Source organism: Armigeres subalbatus, chromosome 1 (genome assembly GCF_024139115.2).
Source record: "Armigeres subalbatus isolate Guangzhou_Male chromosome 1, GZ_Asu_2, whole genome shotgun sequence".
Lineage (NCBI taxonomy): Eukaryota > Metazoa > Arthropoda > Insecta > Diptera > Culicidae > Armigeres > Armigeres subalbatus.
This window is the reverse complement of record NC_085139.1, coordinates 154,316,456-154,337,369: the sequence shown is the minus strand read 5'-3', so window position 1 is coordinate 154,337,369 and position 20,914 is coordinate 154,316,456. Positions and strand designations below refer to the sequence as shown.

At 40.4% G+C, this 20,914-nt stretch overlaps 1 protein-coding gene across 3 annotated transcripts; it reads left to right on the top strand.

Annotated features, from left to right (window-relative positions):
• The first annotated feature begins 548 nt into the window (after window positions 1-548).
• LOC134205321 (biorientation of chromosomes in cell division protein 1-like 1) lies at window positions 549-18,651 on the top strand. 3 transcript variants are annotated; one of them, XM_062680476.1, is made up of 6 exons: window positions 561-607; window positions 706-1,049; window positions 1,658-2,607; window positions 5,668-7,827; window positions 17,877-17,987; window positions 18,046-18,651. In XM_062680476.1, exons 2-6 carry the CDS (start codon window positions 808-810, stop codon window positions 18,213-18,215), a joined length of 3,633 nt encoding a protein of 1,210 aa, XP_062536460.1. In that variant the 5' UTR covers window positions 561-607; window positions 706-807; the 3' UTR covers window positions 18,216-18,651. The 3 variants fall into 3 exon arrangements, with proteins under 3 accessions (XP_062536459.1, XP_062536460.1, XP_062536461.1); XM_062680477.1 differs by having other exon boundaries at window positions 590-607; window positions 739-1,049; XM_062680475.1 differs by having other exon boundaries at window positions 549-1,049.
• The last annotated feature ends 2,263 nt before the right edge of the window (window positions 18,652-20,914 follow it).

Below are 20,914 nucleotides of genomic sequence, written 5' to 3'. Positions count from 1 at the left end.
CTCAACTCTTCGCGGTGATAACGCGCAAGCAAAGATTGCGCAACAGCGCGCCCATAAGCTTTTACACAGGGTGTGAGTCTGTGCTGTTTAATTTAAAAAGCCGCCGAATGGGGTTGCCATAGTTGAATAGCCGCCGTGTGTAAAGTAAATGGGCGCGCTCCAGCGCAATTCAACGGAGGCTGATTGAGATGATCACGATCTGAGTGTTTATCTTGGGATGCATAATATATCATCAGGGCGAATTCAGTCAGACTTTAAAATGTTAATTTCAACGAATAACGTCGTGTATTTGAGTGTTTTATGTATGTATCGTGAAGAGGAGATGCAGAACTTGGTATTAGATGTCAAGCAGAATTAATGTGTTGAAAATTTCTATTTACTCCTTATGACAAAAAGAGCAAAATTTCGCTACTAGGGGGTCCACTATTAGGCATTTTACCCTATAAAGCGGTAAGGTCGATATCGGACAGGTAAGTTATGGTAAGTCGACCGCAAGAAACGTCAAACGTCAAACTGTCGGCTTTCCCTGTTTTATTGAAAAAGTGAAAAAGCGGAAGAAGCACCTATCTAACAACATTTTTACGCGTTTATTTTGGTTAATTTTCGTGTAAAAAGTTTTTTGATAGCACTAAAATAACTACTAATACATAATTTTCGCTCTGAAAAACATTATTGACACACGTGTATATTAAATGTGAAAACTAGGAGATTCAAATAATCTAAACTCAAGAGTTCTAGTTGCGTGCTGTGCGTTTTCGAGGCTGACGAAATCCGCCTTGTGTTCTACGCAGCAGACGAAAGTAGAAAATGGAAAATTTAGCTGATGATCCTGGCTTCATCGATGCGATTGTCAATGAGGTCAAATCTCAGGGTCTGTTCGATCAGTTCCGGAAGGAGTGTTTGGCCGACGTCGATACGAAGCCGGCTTACCAAAATCTGCGGCAGCGAGTGGAAAGTTCGGTGAGCAAATTTCTGTCCCAGCAGAAGTGGATCGACAACATTCGTCACAAGAACCAGCTCCGGGAGAAGTTGAGGAAGAATATAATAGAGTAAGTACATGTCTAACAAGTTACTTTAAATTGTTTTATTTAATTGATTTCGTTTAATATTGTGGTTTGTATAGTTTATAGTGTTTACCAAACAACTTGAAAAACTGAATAAATTTAATGTGTGTGTGTGCATGTGTATGTGTGTGTGCACACGAAAACCGTAAGAAACATAATTTTGGAAATGTAGATTCTTTAATTTGTAATTTTATTTTATTGGACACGAAAACCTGTTAGTATAACACTTTGTATCACGTCAAGGATGAGATAATAGCGTTATGGATAATAGGTATAATGGATCCAAGATAAAACCAAAAATCGTAGTTATCGAACTTAAAATTTTTAGACATTCCCTATTATGTTAAAAAAGAAGGTGTTCAAGATAAACAAGGCGTCATAGGTTCACATCATTTCTTCTGTGTCAAATATAACAAAATGTTTTGCTTGCTGAGCAAATTCCGGGTAACACATTTTCAATTTGTTTTGGGGTAAAACAAAACGATTAGCATAGGTATATTTTCTCAATATATTCTGTTTTTACTTCTGTAAATGTACCCAACACAAAAGGTTGCAATTAATAGATTTGCATTTTGTTTCCATCAATATTATAGATCCGGATTTCTGGAGACCGGTGTAGAACGCATAGTGGATCAAGTTGTTAATCCAAAAATATCAACGGTTTTTCATCCGAAAGTGGAAGACATTGTATATAACTACCTCGGCATTGAAAAGCCAAAGCCGGCGATTAACGGAAGTGGGGATTTAGACGTACAAACAGATTTTTTGCCAGAAGACTTAGAAGCTGTGAGCCCTGATTCGGACAAGAAGTCTTCCAGCACTTCGTCAGACATGCATCATCCAGCAACAGAACCTGACCAGCAGGAAGAGTTGAACGATTCAAAAGAAATTATCGAGGACTTCGAATCGCCGGCATTTGAACCACTGGAACCTCGCCCTCCTAGTCAAACGAAACAGGAAAGTAACGATTCCCATACATCGGCCATCAGTGGTCTAACGTCACAAGAATCAGTTGAAGAAGAGCCAAATGAGATACCTTATTTGATAGGTGAATCTGAATCCGGACAGGTCGTTACAGAAACTGACGACAAACAACTCAATGATAAGGAAGAACCGATCATTGCCGCACCGGCGGCTGATAGTCCATTAAAAGCAAGTCCTGAAATCGAGAAGAATGATTCACAGTTGTCGCAAGTGTCCAGCAATAGTCGACTTTCGATCATCACTAACTCGGAAGGGGTTGCTCAACAGCAACTGCAACATGGCACACTTGGCAACCCAAGGTTGGACATAACGGAAGAAGCACAAATGCCAAAGTTCAATGAGAACTCCAACGGGGAGGAGGGTGAACTATCGGATAGCAATGGCGACGAAACGCCTGGCCCAAAGCGCGGGTTGGAACCGCGAAGGTCCAATTTTGATTTACGGCAAGAGGCCTACGATTTCAAAGGGACGGAACGCAACCGATATATTGACGCTGAACTGCGCGGTGGCGAAGTGCTAGAAAGATCTATCGATAGGCCAGATTCTGGTAACAATGAAGGTGAGTTTTTGTTGAACATTAATTTAATTGACGACAGTGGCCGGTTTCTCACATATCGCTGTCATTAATATGGTACCGTCAACGGGGGGTAACAACGGCAACGGGTCATCACTTGGGAATCAATATTCGAGCAACAATATACCCTTTGTCGTCAACAGTGTGTTACTAACAAACGCACCTCGCAACAAGCCTTTGTCAGAACCCAAACACAATATGACAATCATCATTTGGCTGCATGCTCTGATATTTGCGAGAATACGATTCCAATTTTGTAATCATAGTTAGATTCTCTAATATTTCCATTAAAGCAGAAACTATATGATAGCTTAATACCGAGATTTGCTGTAGAGATAATGCAAAATAACGGGTTGAAAAGATAGCAACAAAATTGTCTTCTTTTTGTTGCTGACAAAAAATTTAGGATCTTTGTCATTATTATCTCCGACAAAAACAAAGCTTTGTCGTTGGTTCTCTTTTGTCACTTGTTTCACATGCGCATCCAAGAAAAATTGATTCCCTGGCCATCGCTCTTTAATATCAGTTTGTAGGTCGGTTGTAGTTTTCTTGTCTTTGGATACGTTAATTCCATCATACAAAACATTATAAGTTAATTAAACATTACATCGTTCTCATCCAATTCCTGATAAGAATTACACATAAAGGCATCTAAATTAAAGTTTTCTCAAAAGAACTAATTTCAAATATATATATATATATATATATATATATATATATATATATATATATATATATATATCTTCTATATATATAAAAATCAATCTATGTATGTATGTTCGCTAACTACTTCTGAACCACTTGGCCGAATTCAACCAAATTTGGTACACACGTTCTCTATCCTCAGAGGAAGTTAACAAAGGGGTGGGATGGTCATGTAGAAAAAGGGGAGGGGTGGTGGGAGAGGTTTTGTTCAGAAAACGAACAATGCTGTGTAACTTCCAACTCCCAGGACCGATTTCAAACAACTTTGGTACAGACATTTTCTATCCTCAGAGGAAGTTATCAAAGAGGAGGATTGGTTATGAATAAAAGGGGGAGGGGTGGTGGGATGGGTTTTGTTCAGAAAACGAACAATTCTGTGTAACTTTCAACTCCCAGGACCGATTTCAACCAAATTTGGTACAGACATTCTCTATCCTCAGAGGAAGTTAACAAAGGGTGGGATGGTCATGTAGAAAAGGGGGGGGGTGGGTGGAAGGGGTTTGTTCAGAAAAGAAAGAATTCTGAGTAACTTTCAACTCCCAGGACCGATTTCAGCCAAATTTTGTACACATATTCACTACGAGGAGGTAATCATATGGGAGGATTTGGGAAAGGGGAGGGGTCTGGAGGAGGTTTTGTTTAGAAAACGGGCAATTCAAAGTAAATCATGAACCCCTGTACCGATTTCAACCAAATTTGGTACACACATTCTACATCATAAGGAAAAAGATAACAAAGGGATGGGATGGTCATTGGAAAAAGGGAGGGTATAGGGGAGGTGTTGTCTTTGGAAAACGAGCAACTCAGTGTAACTCCCAACCCCAGGACCGATTTCAATCAAATTTTGTACACATATTCACTATGAGGAGCCGATCGTACGGGAGGGAAATTTGGATAAGGGGGGTAGGGGTCTGAAGGAGGGGTATTGTTCAGAAAACGGGCAATTTAGTGTAACTTCTGAACCCCTGTACCGATTTCAACCAAATTTGGTACACACATTTTCTATCCCTAGGAGAAGATAACAAAGGGGGTGAAATGGCCGTTGAGAAAAGAGGAAGGGTAAAGGGAAAGCGGTTGTCTTTAGAAAACGGGCAATTCAGTGTAACTCCTGACCCCAGGACCAATTCTAAGCAGATTAAATGATTAAATCATTCAACTCTATGATTAAAGATTATGATTAATGAATTATAATTTTTGAAAATGATGACTGATAATGATTAATGATTAAATTCATTTTGACAATAATTAACGATTATGAATAATAGATGAAAAAACCGTTGGATTATGATTAACGATTACCGATCGTGATTAAATGTTGACACACTATGTGTATGGTTAATGATTAACGATCGATATGATTAATGATTGATGATTATGAATGATCAAATTGCATAGTGATCCATAATCGAGTAACCTTTATTCCAAATTTTAAAAGGTATGATAATTATATGATAATGATTCAAGATTAATAAATAAAAGCAAGGTATGCAATGATCCAATGTTCCAGCATAACTTCTGTACCCCTTGCCCGATTTCAACCAAATTTGGAACAAACATTCTTTTCTTAAGAAGGCGAAGATGACAGGGATCGATCAACTCAACACTTCATCGAAATCATGGTTTGCCCAGAGAAAAGCAATGATTAAAGTGTTTCCTTCTGGACAGTAAATGTGATCATTTCTTTAAAAATAGACGTTTTTCCGGAATAAGGCATCGGTGTATGTTTTTCCTTCTTTAGAAATAGACGTTTGCCCGGAATAAAGCGATTTTGGGTTTGATCCCATTTTCAAAATCAGTCAATGTTTTCAAATGTAATCTACCTTCTTTTAATCAAATGATGAAATATCAATAAGAAAACACAATTATCCTTTTGACCTATTCCAATTCCGATGGTGAAAAAAACTGCGAATTAAACTGGCAACTCCGAGCAAGGCCGGGTACATAAAGCTAGTATATATATATATATATATATATATATATATATATATAAGTAAATCCAAAAAGTTTACTCCAGTTGTGCCGCTGTAAGCATGCCCAAAAATTAATGAATCGAAAGCAGTGTTCGGTTTTCTACCCATCAGAAGTGGACCGCCAGAGTTGTTTATGATGAAAGACATCTACAACAACGAATTCCAGTTGATTCAGCAAAGTTCAATTCTGATGTCCTGTTTTTTAGGCACGTAATACATTATACATCTGCTTTAAACATGCTTACAACGGCCCTTTCTCGAATCAATGTAGCGAGTACCTTCAAAACTATTTTCTTAGTAATAATCGTTTCCTTTAATAATTCAGCCTTGTAATTGATAAATATTTCTGTTTCATATTTCCGTTGAACAGGTGCTACAAAAGACGAATCGCTAAATACGTCTGGCGAACGATACCAACATGCTTCCTCCCCGTTAACAGCGGCTAGATTTGATGAAAACTCTTCCCAATCTGAGCGGTCATTGCGTATTTGCGAAGATTCTACCCTGGAGCAACGAACATTGGACACTAGCGAACGACTGGACAACTATGACTCGGCCAAGACGCCGTTAAATGATGAGCACAGCACTCAGTCGGCACCGGATGTTGACAAAATGGGCTCGTCGCAGGTGGACATCGTTGTCAGCTTGGCCGCCGTACAGCAACATGTGTCTTCCGATACAGACCCGAGGAAGGATCGCCACCGTGGGCGAGAACGCCATGGCGACCGGAAACATTCCTCTTCGCACCGCCACGGTTCATCATCATCGCGCGATGATAGAAGGTCGCACAATTCATCCAAACGCAGCGGCAGTAGTAGCAGCAGTCGAAGGCATGATCGAGATCGGGATCGCAAACACGAAAACGGAAGCAGTAATTCAAATAGCGGAAGTACAAGAAAGATCCACGTAAGGAAGGAAGAGGATGATCACTACAGTTCGCACGAAAAACCAGTGAAAAGACGACGCTCTACAGATCGAGACTCTAATGATGGGGCAGAGAACGGTAAATCTGCCAAGACAAGCCTACATGGGTCCGTTCGATCTGAAGAATCCGCGAAAGATTCACAAACCATGGATAATCGGGGTAGTGGTGGATCACAGGATAACCAATCACAGTTGAATGACTCGTTGGATTCGAGCTTTGAAGGATTTGACGAGGATCAACTAAATGATCACCCGAAGAGGCTGCCAACAATTTTAGCAAAGCCATTAGACACCACAAAAGTAGGTGAGAACAAGGCGGCGAAGAAGGCCAAGAAGGTTACGCATAAGTCACCAAAAGATAAAGACATGGATCGTAAAAGCAACATGGATGTTTTTGCCTTCTCTTTTGATAAGCCAGCAAAACCGAAACATAATGGAGAACTGGATCTCGATGAAAGTTGCAATATGGAGCAAAGTTTGCCAGATGTTGATTCATTCGATCATCTAGATGAAGGAGTTATTGTCCTCGGACCAACGGAGCTTGCAAAAGTTATAGAAGCCAATGAACAGCAGGTAGTCCACCAATTGACTTCGTCCTTAGCGACTGTTGATGAAATTCAGCAAATTGCTCCCCACATGTTCCCCAAGACAAATCCCGACGATCTAGTTACTTTGACGACTCAGCCAGTGATCGTAGATCAAATGTTGACGAAAGGTGACAATATGGATCTCGAACTGTTAATTGGTGATAAGCAATTGCACGGAGACGAAGCGACTCTTAACAAGATCCAACAGGGATTAGATGTAGTAAAAAACAAAATACGAAAACCGAAAATTGCGTCTAACTTTCATGAAGCCAAAAAACTAATGAAAATTCGAAAGCAGATCGAGAGGGAAGAGAAGAAGAAACGTGAACAAGCTCTGGCTCTTGCTAAAAAATTGATCCCTAAAAAAAGTAGTGAAGATGATCAAGGAATCGAACTTGAATTTGTGTGTGACAAAAACCGAAATAGCTCTGGGCCAATAATTTCGTCACCGATCAGACAGAAAGCGTCGAAGCTTAACTGTAGCTTTGAAGAGGAACCAGCTCTACTATATCTTCCTGAAGAAACACAAGTTTACGACGCTAACGATGCACTCATGAAGTTCTTGAAGGAGAAAACCACTGACGTTACCGTTCCAGAAGATTTCATAAACTTAACAACTCGTCTTCATTCGTTAGATTCAAAGCCCCGAAGCCCTGGCAAAGGTGCACAAAACATATTCCCAGGCAACGAGGAAGACGAAACAATGGCCGTTGAAATAGTTGAACCGTCGAGAAGCCAGTCGGTCGCTGAACCAAGTGTCATTAAAATGGAAAAAGATATTAACCAGGAAGCAAATCTATGGCGGTCGGAAGAACCACGAGCGAGTGAAGGCAGCAGCACTGTAGAACTAGCCCGGGAACAAGCCGTGGAGGAAGTGGAGAAAGCAGCAGCCCCCAAGCAACGTGCTTCAACAAGGAAGTATTCGCGATCGCCCCCCACGGCTGCTACCGTTACCTCTGATGTGGATTTCGAAGCATGTCTCCCAGTGCAACGAATTGATAAGGACACGTTGAAGCAAGGTTGGTAATTTTGTGATACTTTACATTTCATTAGGTATGTCGATCAAGATTGATTGAGCACTTTTTTGTAAGGCCTAGTGTTGGATCTATCTATATCGGAGTATCAGGTATCAGAACGTCGGCTCCAGGGGCACGTTCACCTCAATTTGGGAGATTTGTGCCATATCGGAGTAACACCATAAACCAATCATAATATGTAAATCTATTAGGAAGCATTTGGTTGCCATTTTCAAAATAAGAATTGATCTGTCTCATCAAAAAGTTAGACGTAATATCTAACTCATATCTGAAGCGTACCGAGAGAGCCGAAAGACGATACAAAAGTAAAATGGAATCATAAATTTATATTAGGCGTTAGATTAATTGAATATGCAAATAGCATGAATATAGATTGTGTAAATATGATCTACTTTTCCAGTTCTGTTTGATTTCCGAAAAGTACAGACTTTTTTGTTTTATTTCCTCTATTCTGTTTTGACTTTCTTTTGACGTTTGTTTTTTCCTTATCGACCTTTCCCGTCAAAAATTGTATCTCGTTTTATTGTCCGATTCTTTGGCTTATTTAAAGGTCAACTTTCGCAAAGAACCCATGTGTTTTGAAGCCTCTAAAATATTTTTAAAATCCGAAAAAAGTGCTGCACGTGTGAACATTCAAGTGATTCAAATTTTGTCTTTTTCGCTCCTCTATGTTTAAACGATGGCATTTGCTCATTATTGATATTGATGTTATTCTTTTACGTGTCAAATTGCATTTACCATGATTCAGTATTTCCCAAATAATTTATCTTACTAGCATAGAATCGTTTCGCAACAAAGACGATCAGTTTCATTGCAAAATTTTCTATATTGCCAACGTAGTAATATATTTTTAAAGCTTAATGAGCAACGTTGCGGAACGGTTTTCCACAAAAGTGACTGTTTTCATAGTAATTTTCATACAAACTCAAAACTGCGCGTGCTCAGTCTAGTTACATCGAAATCAGCTAAAAATTTAGGAGGATTGATAAAACAGTAAAGGTCATCGTTTAAACATAGAGGAGCGAAAAAGTCAAAATTTGAATCACTCTAGTGAACATCGTGAAAAATTCACCCGATGTTCATTCAAAATCGGTCCAATCTTAAAAAAACGCATTTTTTCGATTTTTGTTTTAATTTTTTTAAATACTGAGGCGTCAAAACATATGGGTTCTTTGGGAAAGTTGGCCTTACATAAGCTAAAGATTCGATTGAGCGAATAAAAATTGTTGACGAGAAAGGTTAATTCACGTTAATTCATTTGATTTAGAGGCTCACTCGCCGTAACCAGGTTCACAAAGCCAAAATCTTGATTACCATTTTTTGTAACCATAATCCGGCGAAAAATTTTCCGCCGGAATTTGGTCCCCATGTATTTTTTTATTTTTTTTTATTTTATTTTTTTTTTTATTGGAGCAGGGAAAAGCCCCTGGGAGTGTTGTTCCAAGTGAACCACTTCTCCCAAAGGCATAAAACCTACCCTTCTTTTCAAATTATTGGTACAATTCAGATGCACTTCCAGTGAGAAGGTAATCTCTTTAAAGGAAGTGCGATTACTAACATAACTCATTAATTAAAAAAAGAAAGAAATTTTATAATATGAGTGCTGAGATGGCGATGATTTTGACACGGTGGTATCATTAGATGTCATCGGTGGTGGTGCAATCACGTTGATCAGAAATTATGTAGCATCTTGGTTCCTGGGTAGTTGGGTGCCGTTGACCGAGGAGTCGAGTGCGTCGAGGCGATGGTAGAGCAGTGAGTCTATGCAAAGCTTGGTTGGTCTGACAGGGAAGCTGAGCCTACCACTGGCCGAGTGTGATGAGAACGAACGTATTGTAGTTGAGCGTGACGAAGAAGAGTTATAATGCAGTCCAGTTCTTGGGAAGTTTGGGTGACGCTGACCCAGATATTAGGTGCGTCTAAGCGATGGTGGAGCAGTGAGATGATGCAAAGTTCGGTTGGTCTACAAACGGTTATAACTTTGTTATGAGCGTAGTATCGCTGGCTTCGGCCAGACATATACCAGTATTTGTTACCTGACAGGGAAGCTGAGCCTACCACTGGCCGAGTGTGATGAGAACGAACGTATTGTAGTTGAGCGTGACGAAGAAGAGTTATAATGCAGTCCAGTTCTTGGGAAGTTTGGGTGACGCTGACCCAGATATTAGGTGCGTCTAAGCGATGGTGGAGCAGTGAGATGATGCAAAGTTCGGTTGGTCTACAAACGGTTATAACTTTGTTATGAGCGTAGTATCGCTGGCTTCGGCCAGACATATACCAGTATTTGTTACCTGACAGGGAAGCTGAGCCTACCACTGGCCGAGTGTGATGAGAACGAACGTATTGTAGTTGAGCGTGACGAAGAACAGTTATAATGCAGTCCAGATTCATGGGAAGTTTGGGTGACGCTGACCCAGATATTAGGTGCGTCTGAGCGATGGTGGAGCAGTGAGATGATGCAAAGTTCGGTTGGTCTACAAACGGTTAAAACTTTGTTATGGGCGTAGTATCACTGGCTTCGGCCAGACATATACCAGTATTTGTTACCTGACAGGGAAGCTGGGCCTACCACTGGCCGAGTGTGATGAGAACGAACGTATTGTAGTTTAGCGTGACGAAGAACAGTTATGATGCAGTCCAGTTCCTGACAGGGAAGCTGGGCCTACCACTGGCCGAGTGTGATGAGAACGAACGTATAGTAGTTTAGCGTGACGAAGAACAGTTATGATGCAGTCCAGTTCCTAGGACGTTTGAGTGACGCTGACCCGAGCGATGGTGGAGCAGTGAGATGATGCAAAGTTTGGTTGGTCTACAAACGGTTATAACTTTGTTATGGGCGTAGTATCACTGGCTTCGGCCAGACATATACCAGTATTTGTTACCTGACAGGGAAGCTGGGCCTACCACTGGCCGAGTGTGATGAGAACGAACGTATTGTAGTTTAGCGTGACGAAGAACAGTTATGATGCAGTCCAGTTCCTGACAGGGAAGCTGGGCCTACCACTGGCCGAGTGTGATGAGAACGAACGTATAGTAGTTTAGCGTGACGAAGAACAGTTATGATGCAGTCCAGTTCCTAGGACGTTTGAGTGACGCTGACCCGAGCGATGGTGGAGCAGTGAGATGATGCAAAGTTTGGTTGGTCTACAAACGGTTATAACTTTGTTATGGGCGTAGTATCACTGGCTTCGGCCAGACATATACCAGTATTTGTTACCTGACAGGGAAGCTGGGCCTACCACTGGCCGAGTGTGATGAGAACGAACGTATTGTAGTTTAGCGTGACGAAGAACAGTTATGATGCAGTCCAGTTCCTAGGACGTTGAGTGACGCTGACCCGAGCGATGGTGGAGCAGTGAGATGATGCAAAGTTTGGTTGGTCTACAAACGGTTATAACTTTGTTATGGGCGTAGTATCACTGGCTTCGGCCAGACATATACCAGTATTTGTTACCTGACAGGGAAGCTGGGCCTACCACTGGCCGAGTGTGATGAGAACGAACGTATTGTAGTTTAGCGTGACGAAGAACGGTTATGATGCAGTCCAGTTCCTAGGACGTTTGAGTGACGCTGACCCGAGCGATGGTGGAGCAGTGAGATGATGTAGTTCGGTTGGACTACAAACGGTTATAACTTTGTTATGGGCGTAGTATCGCTGGCTTCGGCCAGACATATACCAGTATTTGTTACCTGACAGGGAAGCTGGGCCTACCACTGGCCGAGTGTGGTGAGGACGAAAGCAGTGTAGTTTAGCGTGTGAAAAGGAGTTATGGTGCAGTCATGGAAGCCGGGTTACCACTGACCGAGACACCGCAGATAATAAACTTGCCGCAGTTAGAAGGCTGGAGATCACATCAAATACTGGCTAAGGTTGTGTCTTATGAGCTGCTTCACAGCAATCTTGAATTTCCTTAAATTGTGTTCGGATTTCAGAGCCGTGGGTAAAGCGTTGTATCGACGATTTCCATAATAAGTAAACGATTTTTCCCCGTTTCTGTGTTTCTACGTGCCATGTACAAGTTGGTCCGATTCCTGGTTTCATATGAGTGATCGTGTCTCCGAAGAATGTAGTTGTGGTGGAACATGGGATTGTATAGAAGATTCTGCATGGTTACCAGAGTCTGTAGCTCGCGCAATGCTAAGATTGGACTGATGGATGGAGCTGCATTTGAATACAGGTCAAAGGTAGCAAATAGTTGTGGTTTACCATAAACTATTTTCAGGCAGCGGTTTTGTGTAGATTGCAGTGGTTTTAACACAGTTTTTGTGGCTGCTCCCCAGATAGACACTAAGTATTGCAGTTTAGATTGAACGAATGCTTGGTACATAGTGATAAGTTGTTTCGTTGGAAGGAATTTAGAGACTCTCCAGAATATTCCGCAATATGAACTTATATCGCTTCTAAGACTGTCCACATGAGCCTTCCAACTTAGAGTAGGATCGAAAATCAACCCTAGGTACTTGTAAGTCTCTACCTTTTTGATTGTTGTTGTGCCAACTGTAAGCTCTTCGTGGGTAGCTGTTCTTGTACGAGGATAAAACATCATGTAGTTCGTTTTCTCGAGGTTCAATGATAGTAAATTTTCAGCGAAAACATCTGCAGTTTGCATAAGTCTTCCCTCATCTGCATTATCAAACAAGCAGGGCTAGTTGCTGTGTATGCCAGCGATGTATCGTCAGCAAATAATCTTGGTTTCCCGTTAAGCTCTAGCTTAGCTAGATCATTTATGTAGAGCAAGAAAAGTAAGGGTCCAAGGTTACTCCCCTGCGGAACTCCTACTGTAACCACTCTGTTAGAACTAGAGCTGCCATTAGCTGACACATATTGGGTCCTACCAGTGAGGAAGCTTTTGAGAAGTGTATTTGCTACACCACGTATACCGTAGTAGTCCAGTTTGCTCAAGAGAACGTCATGATCCATAGTGTCGAAAGCTTTTCTCAAATCCAAGAACAGTACTCCTGCGATGTTCCGTGAATCCATTGCCTGATATATATCATCAACAAGTTCACTAGCAGCAGCCCAGGTACTCGAACCAACTCGAAAGCCGAATTGATGATTGTAAATAATGTTTTGATCACTTAAGAAACTCGTTATTCTGTCGGCAAGCAATTGCTCCAAAAGTTTGCTCAGGACTGATAGGACGGATATTGGACGATAGTTGTTCAGTTCTGTTTTACTACCTGATTTATGTATTGGAACAACGCGTGCTACTTTTAAGTACGCTGGAAAATTCCCTGATGAGATGGAATCATTGAATGTGTCGGCTATCAAGGTGGCAAAGATGTTATGGTGGGTTTTAATGAAATAAGCTGGGATTTCATCATGTCCGGGGCTTTTACTGTTACTCAAATTGCTGATTTTAACGAGAACTTCTTGCGATGTCGTAGGTCGTAGAAATATCGACTGCTCGTGCCTGCCGAGTGTTCCGAATTTGTTTATATCTCGGTTACTGGGTATAGCAGAGGCTAGCTGAGGTCCAATCGCACAAAAATAGTCGTTGAAACTATCCGTAATTGTTGGACCGTGAGACGTCAAATTCCCATTAATATTTAGTTTTATGCAGTTGTTGCTTTCAGAATTACGGCCCAAAACTTTATCTATGTTATGCCAAATTGTTTTTTGATTCGATGTTTCAAACAGTTTTGAGTAATACGTTTTTTTGGAACGAAGCTTTACTTGCTGAACTTTTCTTGAGGTATAGCTTAGAAGATCCCTTAATCGTTCGTCGTTTGGTCTTCTCCTACTCCTTTGTAGCATATTGTTTTTTATTCGAATCAGTTTCCAGAGATCAAAAGTCATCCACGGACAGTGACCTTTAACTTTAGCACTGATTGAAATCGTCTTGGAAAACCGTTCCTTGACACTGCTGTACATGTTCACCGCATAATTTAATTTTTCTTGCGCTGAACTACCAACAGGATTCTGCATTGCAGTTTTGAATGCGTCATTGAGCAAGGTATGATTAACTATAGTTTTTTTAAGTTGCGAAACTTGAATTGGCTTTGCCAGGTAGAATGTTGAAAGAATGAGGTTGTGATCACTAACTTCCGATGGCATTGTCTCATTCGTGAGGCAATTTTTCAGCGTCTCCGGACACACAACGTGATCCAGAATGTTACTACTAGCTGGTCTGGTTATAACAGTATTTGTTACAGCAAGGTTATAACATTTTAAAATATCAAGGTATTCACGAACAACTCTAGATTCAATCTGATTAACTGGTATGTTTACGTCTCCGACAACTATACAGTAGCTATTGTTCTTTACGTTTGAGCAGAGAGATTCTAATTTTTCGTAGAAAAAGGCTGGTGGTAGACTTGGTGGTCTGTAGATAGCATGAACATCAAAAGTGGTATCGCTTACTTTTAGAGATACATTAATGTGATGAAACCCAAATTCATGAACGTTAATCGATTCTTCGAAACGTATCCCATTCCGTACAAAAACGGCTAAGCCTCCTCCAGTGGTATCCTTCCGACAGGAGAAAGTTGATGTGTAACCATCCAATTTAAACAATTGCGTCCTTTCTTCTCTGACCCACGTTTCTCCGATGACCAGCACATCAACACACCCTGTATACAATTCTAAAAACTCCTTCAACGTATCAAATTTTTCTAGACTATTCATACCTCTAATATTAAGTTGCAAAATTCGTAGTGCAAAATGATTATTATTTCTCCTACAGTTTTTATTTAAAATTTCAATATTTTCTACATATAAATTCTCCATTTTAATATTTGGATTTCGGTACTATAGTTTACAATCAAATCTTAACGTGTACGCTTAGCCAAATGTTGAATCTGAGGTGATGTTTGGGGTGACAGTGTCTGTGATGATTCCCCAGCACTAATTGAACTGTTTAGAGAGCGCTTGGATGAAATGTTTGGAAGTTGCTCCAGTTCTTGCTTGGAACCAATCTGCTCCACTCTGTCTCCGTCATGCCGCCTGATAAGCACCTTTCCATTTCTCCCCGGCCATATGTATTTAGCACCCAGTGTCGATTGAGCACTTTTGGCATACTGTAGTAGAGCGCGGCCAAATGATGTCATCTCATCTCGTATCGATACTCGATTGGTACTTCCTTTGTACATGTCTGATATAACCGATGCTTCGAGGGTCCATACTTCCTTTTATGTTCGAAGAATTCTTCTTTCAGTTTTCCTCACGAAAAGTTACCAATATTGGAGCCGCAGTTTTGCCCGTATTTTTCCTGGTTAGCCTTTTTAGCAGCGACGACTGCCGATTCATCGAGAGCATATCCTAAGGCAGCACACAGTTGATAAACGAGCTGTTTCGTATCCTCGCACTCATTTAACGGTAGGCCCAATATAACCGCATTCTTGGCAACCAACTGTCGATTCGCCTTATCTAGTTCAACCTCCAAGGTATTCACCTTAACAGAAAGGTCATTATGTTTCTTCTGCCAATCCGAAACTTCACCACGTATTTTAATGTTCTCCGTCTTCACCGCATCCATATCTTCTCTGAATTGCTGTAGATTCACCTTAATTAGCTCAAATTGGTTCGATAGAAATTGCTGCGATTCTTCAATTTTACCGCTGGTCTTCACCAAAGTTGCCAGTTGCAAGCGAGACTGGTCTACGACATATCGCAATTGAGAAGTCTCTTTTTTCGATTCATTGACACCTTGATTTAGTGCGTGCAGCTCAGCAACAACCGCATCGAGGTTCACAGTTTGATTGATATGTGAATATAGCTCTGAGCACTCGACAGAACACATATACGGTTTCTTCTTGGCCCTGGCGATTGCATTCCCGAATAGTTTCTTGCAACAGGCTACCTTACACCTCGGGAAAATTTTCCGCCAGATTTTGATCCCCGTGCATTTTAAATGGGGCCGGGCTTTTGATTTTCCGTGCCCAAATCCCGAAAATATCGCATATGCAAAAATGCATGGGGAAAAAATCCGTGGACCAAATTCCCGAGGTGTGAGGCTACCTTTTTAAAGGGGGCCGGGATATTTATTTTCCGCGCCCAAATTCCGAAAACATCGCATATGCAAAAATACATGGGGTAAAAATCCGCAGACCAAATTCCCGAGGTGTGAGGCTACCTTTGAAGGTAGCCTCACATCTCGGGAATTCGGTCCGCGGATTTTTTCCCCATGTATTTTTACATATGCGACGTTTTGGGATTTGGGCACGGAAAATCAAAATCCCGGCCCCATTTAAAATGCACCGGGACCAAAATCCGGTGGAAAATTTTCCCGAGGTGTAAGGTAGCCGTTAAGGCTACATCCAAGAACCGTGGAGGCTTTGTCGACAAGGTAATGACCGTGCATTTAGCGGGATTCACTACCAATCCATTGATGGAGCACCACTCCGCAAAGGCGGCAATCTGACCCTGGAGATATGCAGTCTTCGATTGAACATTTTTAAATCGTCTGCGAAAGATAATCTCGGACTTTTGACGACATGATGGACATCGTTAAAGCGCAGAAGGAAGATAAGCGGTCCAAGATGGCTGCCTTGTGGAATACCAGATGTTTCTGTGAAGCTAGTTGATTGAATGTCATCTGAGCAACGGTAAGTTTTCGCTCAGAAAGGTACGAACGAAATCAACTCAGGAGCTTTCCACCGACACCTTATCTATCCAGATAATTCTATGTATACTGTGTGTAACGTCCGTCTGGTTCCTAGTAATCATGTTACCTATTATGTATGACGTTAAGCAGAAATGTCCTACACAGTTGGCAAAAAATCTGCTCTTTTATTTTTCACATTTTTTAACATTTAAATAAAATGGATTCAGTGAGTTCATATTTCAAGCTCTATCTGATAAAAGGGCGAATGTCGCAAGAGAGAATTATCTTCGTCGACTTCCCCTCTTTTGAATAAAAGTGACAAGCAGGGGATTTCTTTGCACTTCATCACCTCAGAATGCAATTATATAAAAGATGGGAAGTCGACAAAGAGAGTCCTCTCTTGCGACATTCGCCCTTATTCCAGATACTAACGTACGGATGTCGAGAAAAATCCAACTTCGGTAGTCCCTTATTTCGGTGTTCAACTTAACTGAGTATAATAAAAATGGCGTATTTTGAATTAGAACAGATAAGCCAGATGTCAAAGAAGTACAGGAACGGAAACACTGAAATCCACAGTAGCCGCCATTACCTACCTGGATACCTTGTTGGCTACAGCGTCGATACACCTATGCCTGGCGTAAAGAAAGTAGCCGCCATTACCTTACGCGTAAAGCTGGATAAGATGTTTGTTCCAATGTAATTGGATAATCAACACATAGTTGATGTCGTTTATTTCTCGTGCAAGAGTGTCTTTTCATACCGATCCTTGTATCATTCTGTAGCAGGCTCATGTAGTAAACACAATTCATAGTCTACATATTTCCTACGAACCGTATAGCCGTAGCAGAGATGCATCCTGAACAGAACATGAGCCAAGAGCGTGCCTTGGTGTTCTTAGTTTTGAACTCTGAACACTGTTCAGTGTGCACTGGGTTGGTACGCAAGCTAAACGAAGATTCCTTAGATTTGGAACTATGCAAAAACATACGAGCATGCTTGATTTCTATCCGTTAGATGCCCACGTGTTCCATTACCAGCCGAAAAATGTGTAGCATGCCGTCGCTTGCATTTGTTTTCCTAGGATACAAGTTGCTAAGTTGGGTCAGTTCTCTTGAACAGTGTGCTGTGTTCAAAACGTTTTGAACACGAACACGCGTTCTCGTGTTCAGATGTATCTCTGAGTCGTAGAGCTGAAATCTTTTGTTGGGTCAATGGAGAAAATAAACGTGATAAGGGGCTGTCCATATACCACGTGAACAGGTTTTGTTCAGTTTTAGATACCCCCCTCCCCCAGCGTGGACAATTGCTCATACAATTTTTCAAAAGTTTGTATGAACCGTGGACATTCGCCGTACCCCTCCTCCCCCTAAACTGTCCACGTGGTATATGGACAGCCCCTAATTGAGTTGATGGTTATTACCTCTATTCTATTGTTAGTATGAATGTCTATCGTAATTGCTTAATTCGTTTATTTTTTGGCAGATGACGAAAACACTCAACAAGAAAATGCGGACACCCTTATGCGCACATCGAGAGCTAGGAGGGTGGGATTGCCTAAACCGAAATCAACTATGACTCATAACACCAGTACAGGTAATTATTCTATCAATATTTCGTTTGGGATCTTTCGAAAACATGTTTACCGTTTTAGCAATCCTCACCGTTGATATATCGGATGTAAAAGCGATCACTGTGGATAAAAATTCGCCCGGAAACAACAACAACGGCATTAAGGCGCAGCGTTATTCAAGCGAGGATTTGTACAAACCGCGTTACAATTCCCGAACTCGTACCAGAGCCAGTGAGCAAGTCGGCAATTAGCTCAACACTTATTAGAATGTAGATGAATCTAGTTTTCTTGTTCATTGGAAATAACAAAATATGAACGATGTTTCGTAGCGTAGGAGGATCCGAGGATCCCTATTTGTTATCGAATGAACAAACTATGTATAATAATTGGTATTCAAAATTTTATTTGTTTTTAATTTTACAATGAATGCTGGTCCCGGTGTTTGTCTTGTTCCATTAAAAGTGTGTCGATAAATGGGTATATTTATTCCTAACTATGATTGTTGTTTTACATGTGTCATAAATCCATTTGGTATTTTTATATGTACCTATCATATTAATTCAAGTTGACACGATTTGTGCACACTTTTATAGTATAAAGCTTATTCCAGTACACATTTACGTATCTAGTGTGTTTATAAAAAGTTACGTTTCTACAATAATAAAATGACATGTGCAATTAAAAATATACTACCTGTTTTTTTTTTCAAATTACATAATTTGCGAGGTAATCAGCATCACCTTGTTTACGTAGTGTAAGCTAACGCCATTGCTTGGTGAGTTTGTAAGTCGGGCAGTCTGCGTTGGCGACGCTGAGGATCGTTTTCAATCAAATTTTGTATGAGCCTCCATGTCTGTTCTCTGTACATTGGGCACTGCCCGCGGATGCGTTGAGTATAACGAGTATACCAGGAACAACAAGAATTTTGTTCGAGCATCCATGTCTGTTCTCTGTGATATAAGACCAAATCAGGTCGTATTTGAGTTGCTGCATTGATCTGTATAGTAGAAGCATAAGTACTAGAACGCTAGTGGCGCTGTAGTATTTTGCCAAAATATGCTTCCACAAGTCTAACTTGTCGGTTTGTTATGCATAATACTGGTGCATGTTTTGTTTCATTACCAACATTGTAGTACCGTTACTTTTTCATTACACTTGTAGTACCGTTACTTTGGCTGCCAAATCAAAGTGACTTAGATGTTTGTCACGCGAACAGGAACGACATTAGCAATCTAAATCTTATGCATCTACTATCTGTATTGATGAATCTTAATGTTGAATGATCATTATTTTGTTTAAATATAGAACTACCCTTTTGAATTGATTTCCGTCATAATTCGGCACCAACATTTCGAAAGCATCCCATACGTATGATGGGAACATGCGAAAAAAAATGGCGCATAATCACTTAACGGATGCGTAAGAAACATTTTCAATAAGGGAACATATGGATTACGTAATTCTTGGAAATTACGCTGGGGGTTACGTGTAAATAACGTGGGAGGGGGTTGCCTGAAGTGTGACGATACATACAAAATTTTCAGATCGTTCATACAAAAAGTGTGTCCAATTTTTGCGTTACGTAATTAATGGATCTTCCCTAATCAGATACGCAGACGTTGATTCCCTGATATGATAGTGAGTTATACCACAGACAAACAGACATAACACTCGTGAAATTATCATCGTTCGCTTATTAACTGGTCAATTTAAATAATCATTAGTTGGCCAATCGATCACTCGTGGCGCGCGCATCGTATTTGCTCGAGTTTGACGTTTGCTCACTAACGCCATCTGGTGCGTGATTTGCCCAACTTAGTGAAAATAACAGATGTCGTTGGTGTGTGGACGACGATGAATTTGATGAGTGAATGTTCAATGTGTTATGTCTGTTTGTCTGTGGTTATACACTCAAAATAATTTTCACTTAAGAGTTACATGAAAACATATGCGGATATTTTCCATCTAGTTTCGTTTGTACACTGATGATAATCCGCACATATTTATCGGCGAAAATCCATAAATTTTTATTTTAAGATTTATATGTGCGCACATAACTATCCACTATCCCTGGACGCACTTAAAACTAATTAGTGTAATATATATCATCAGCAGCTGCACATACTTTTCATTAGCGAAGCACGATTTTTATTAGCCAAACAAATGGATCACAAGTGTGATGTTAGCTGATCACAATCTATTAGTGTACACATATGTATTACGTGCAGATTATTCTGAGTGTAGAAGTTAAATGATTTGTTAGTGATGGTACTCACTGCTCAATTCACTAAAAAATGTAGTTAAATTTAAGTGAATTGAAATTTCAACAAACACGTACGTAGATTTTTAGTGAATTGGATAATAGTTTGCACAATACTCGTGTGAGAGATAATAATTCCCGTCCACTAGAGGCGGACGGGACCAAAAATAGAGTTATGAAATATTTATTTCAAACTCAAAGGGTTATTTTTGTAAATTGCTCTCATGATGTTTCTGCACAATTTTTCATTAGCGATTGATGCAAAACATAGATTTCGGTCTGAGTACCCCACTCATATATTTTTCATACATTCGTGATAAGTAGTATTCACTAGCAAAGAATATAGATATTGTTTTCTAAGTTTTCATTTAAATTTCACTACATTTCTTTTTGGTATGCATATTACATGTGAGTAAGTTTTATTAGACACAAGTAAGGTCGTCATAAATGTAGATTTTTAAAGCCTACCTGATTTTTATAGTGGAAATTAAGTGACAATTATTTTGAGTGTATAGATAGTCAACGCTGGGAACCTAGGTTTGATATACTGTCGTTATACGCATAACTGTCCCATGTATATAGGAAATCCCAGCAAACCGAATTTGCACATTTCTGCACATTTTTCTGCGAATTTTTTCAACTGAATAGCCAACAGATGGAGTACGAAAATACTAGCGAGCGCCACCTGTC

Excerpts from the sequence above, each read along its gene's own strand:
- LOC134205321 (XM_062680475.1), top strand. The coding sequence starts at position 808 with ATGGAAAATTTAGCTGATGATCCTGGCTTCATCGATGCGATTGTCAAT. Across the intron at positions 1,050-1,657 it reads TTGAGGAAGAATATAATAGA|ATCCGGATTTCTGGAGACCG; the intron begins GTAAGTACATGT and ends TCAATATTATAG. Across the intron at positions 17,988-18,045 it reads GACTCATAACACCAGTACAG|CAATCCTCACCGTTGATATA; the intron begins GTAATTATTCTA and ends TTACCGTTTTAG.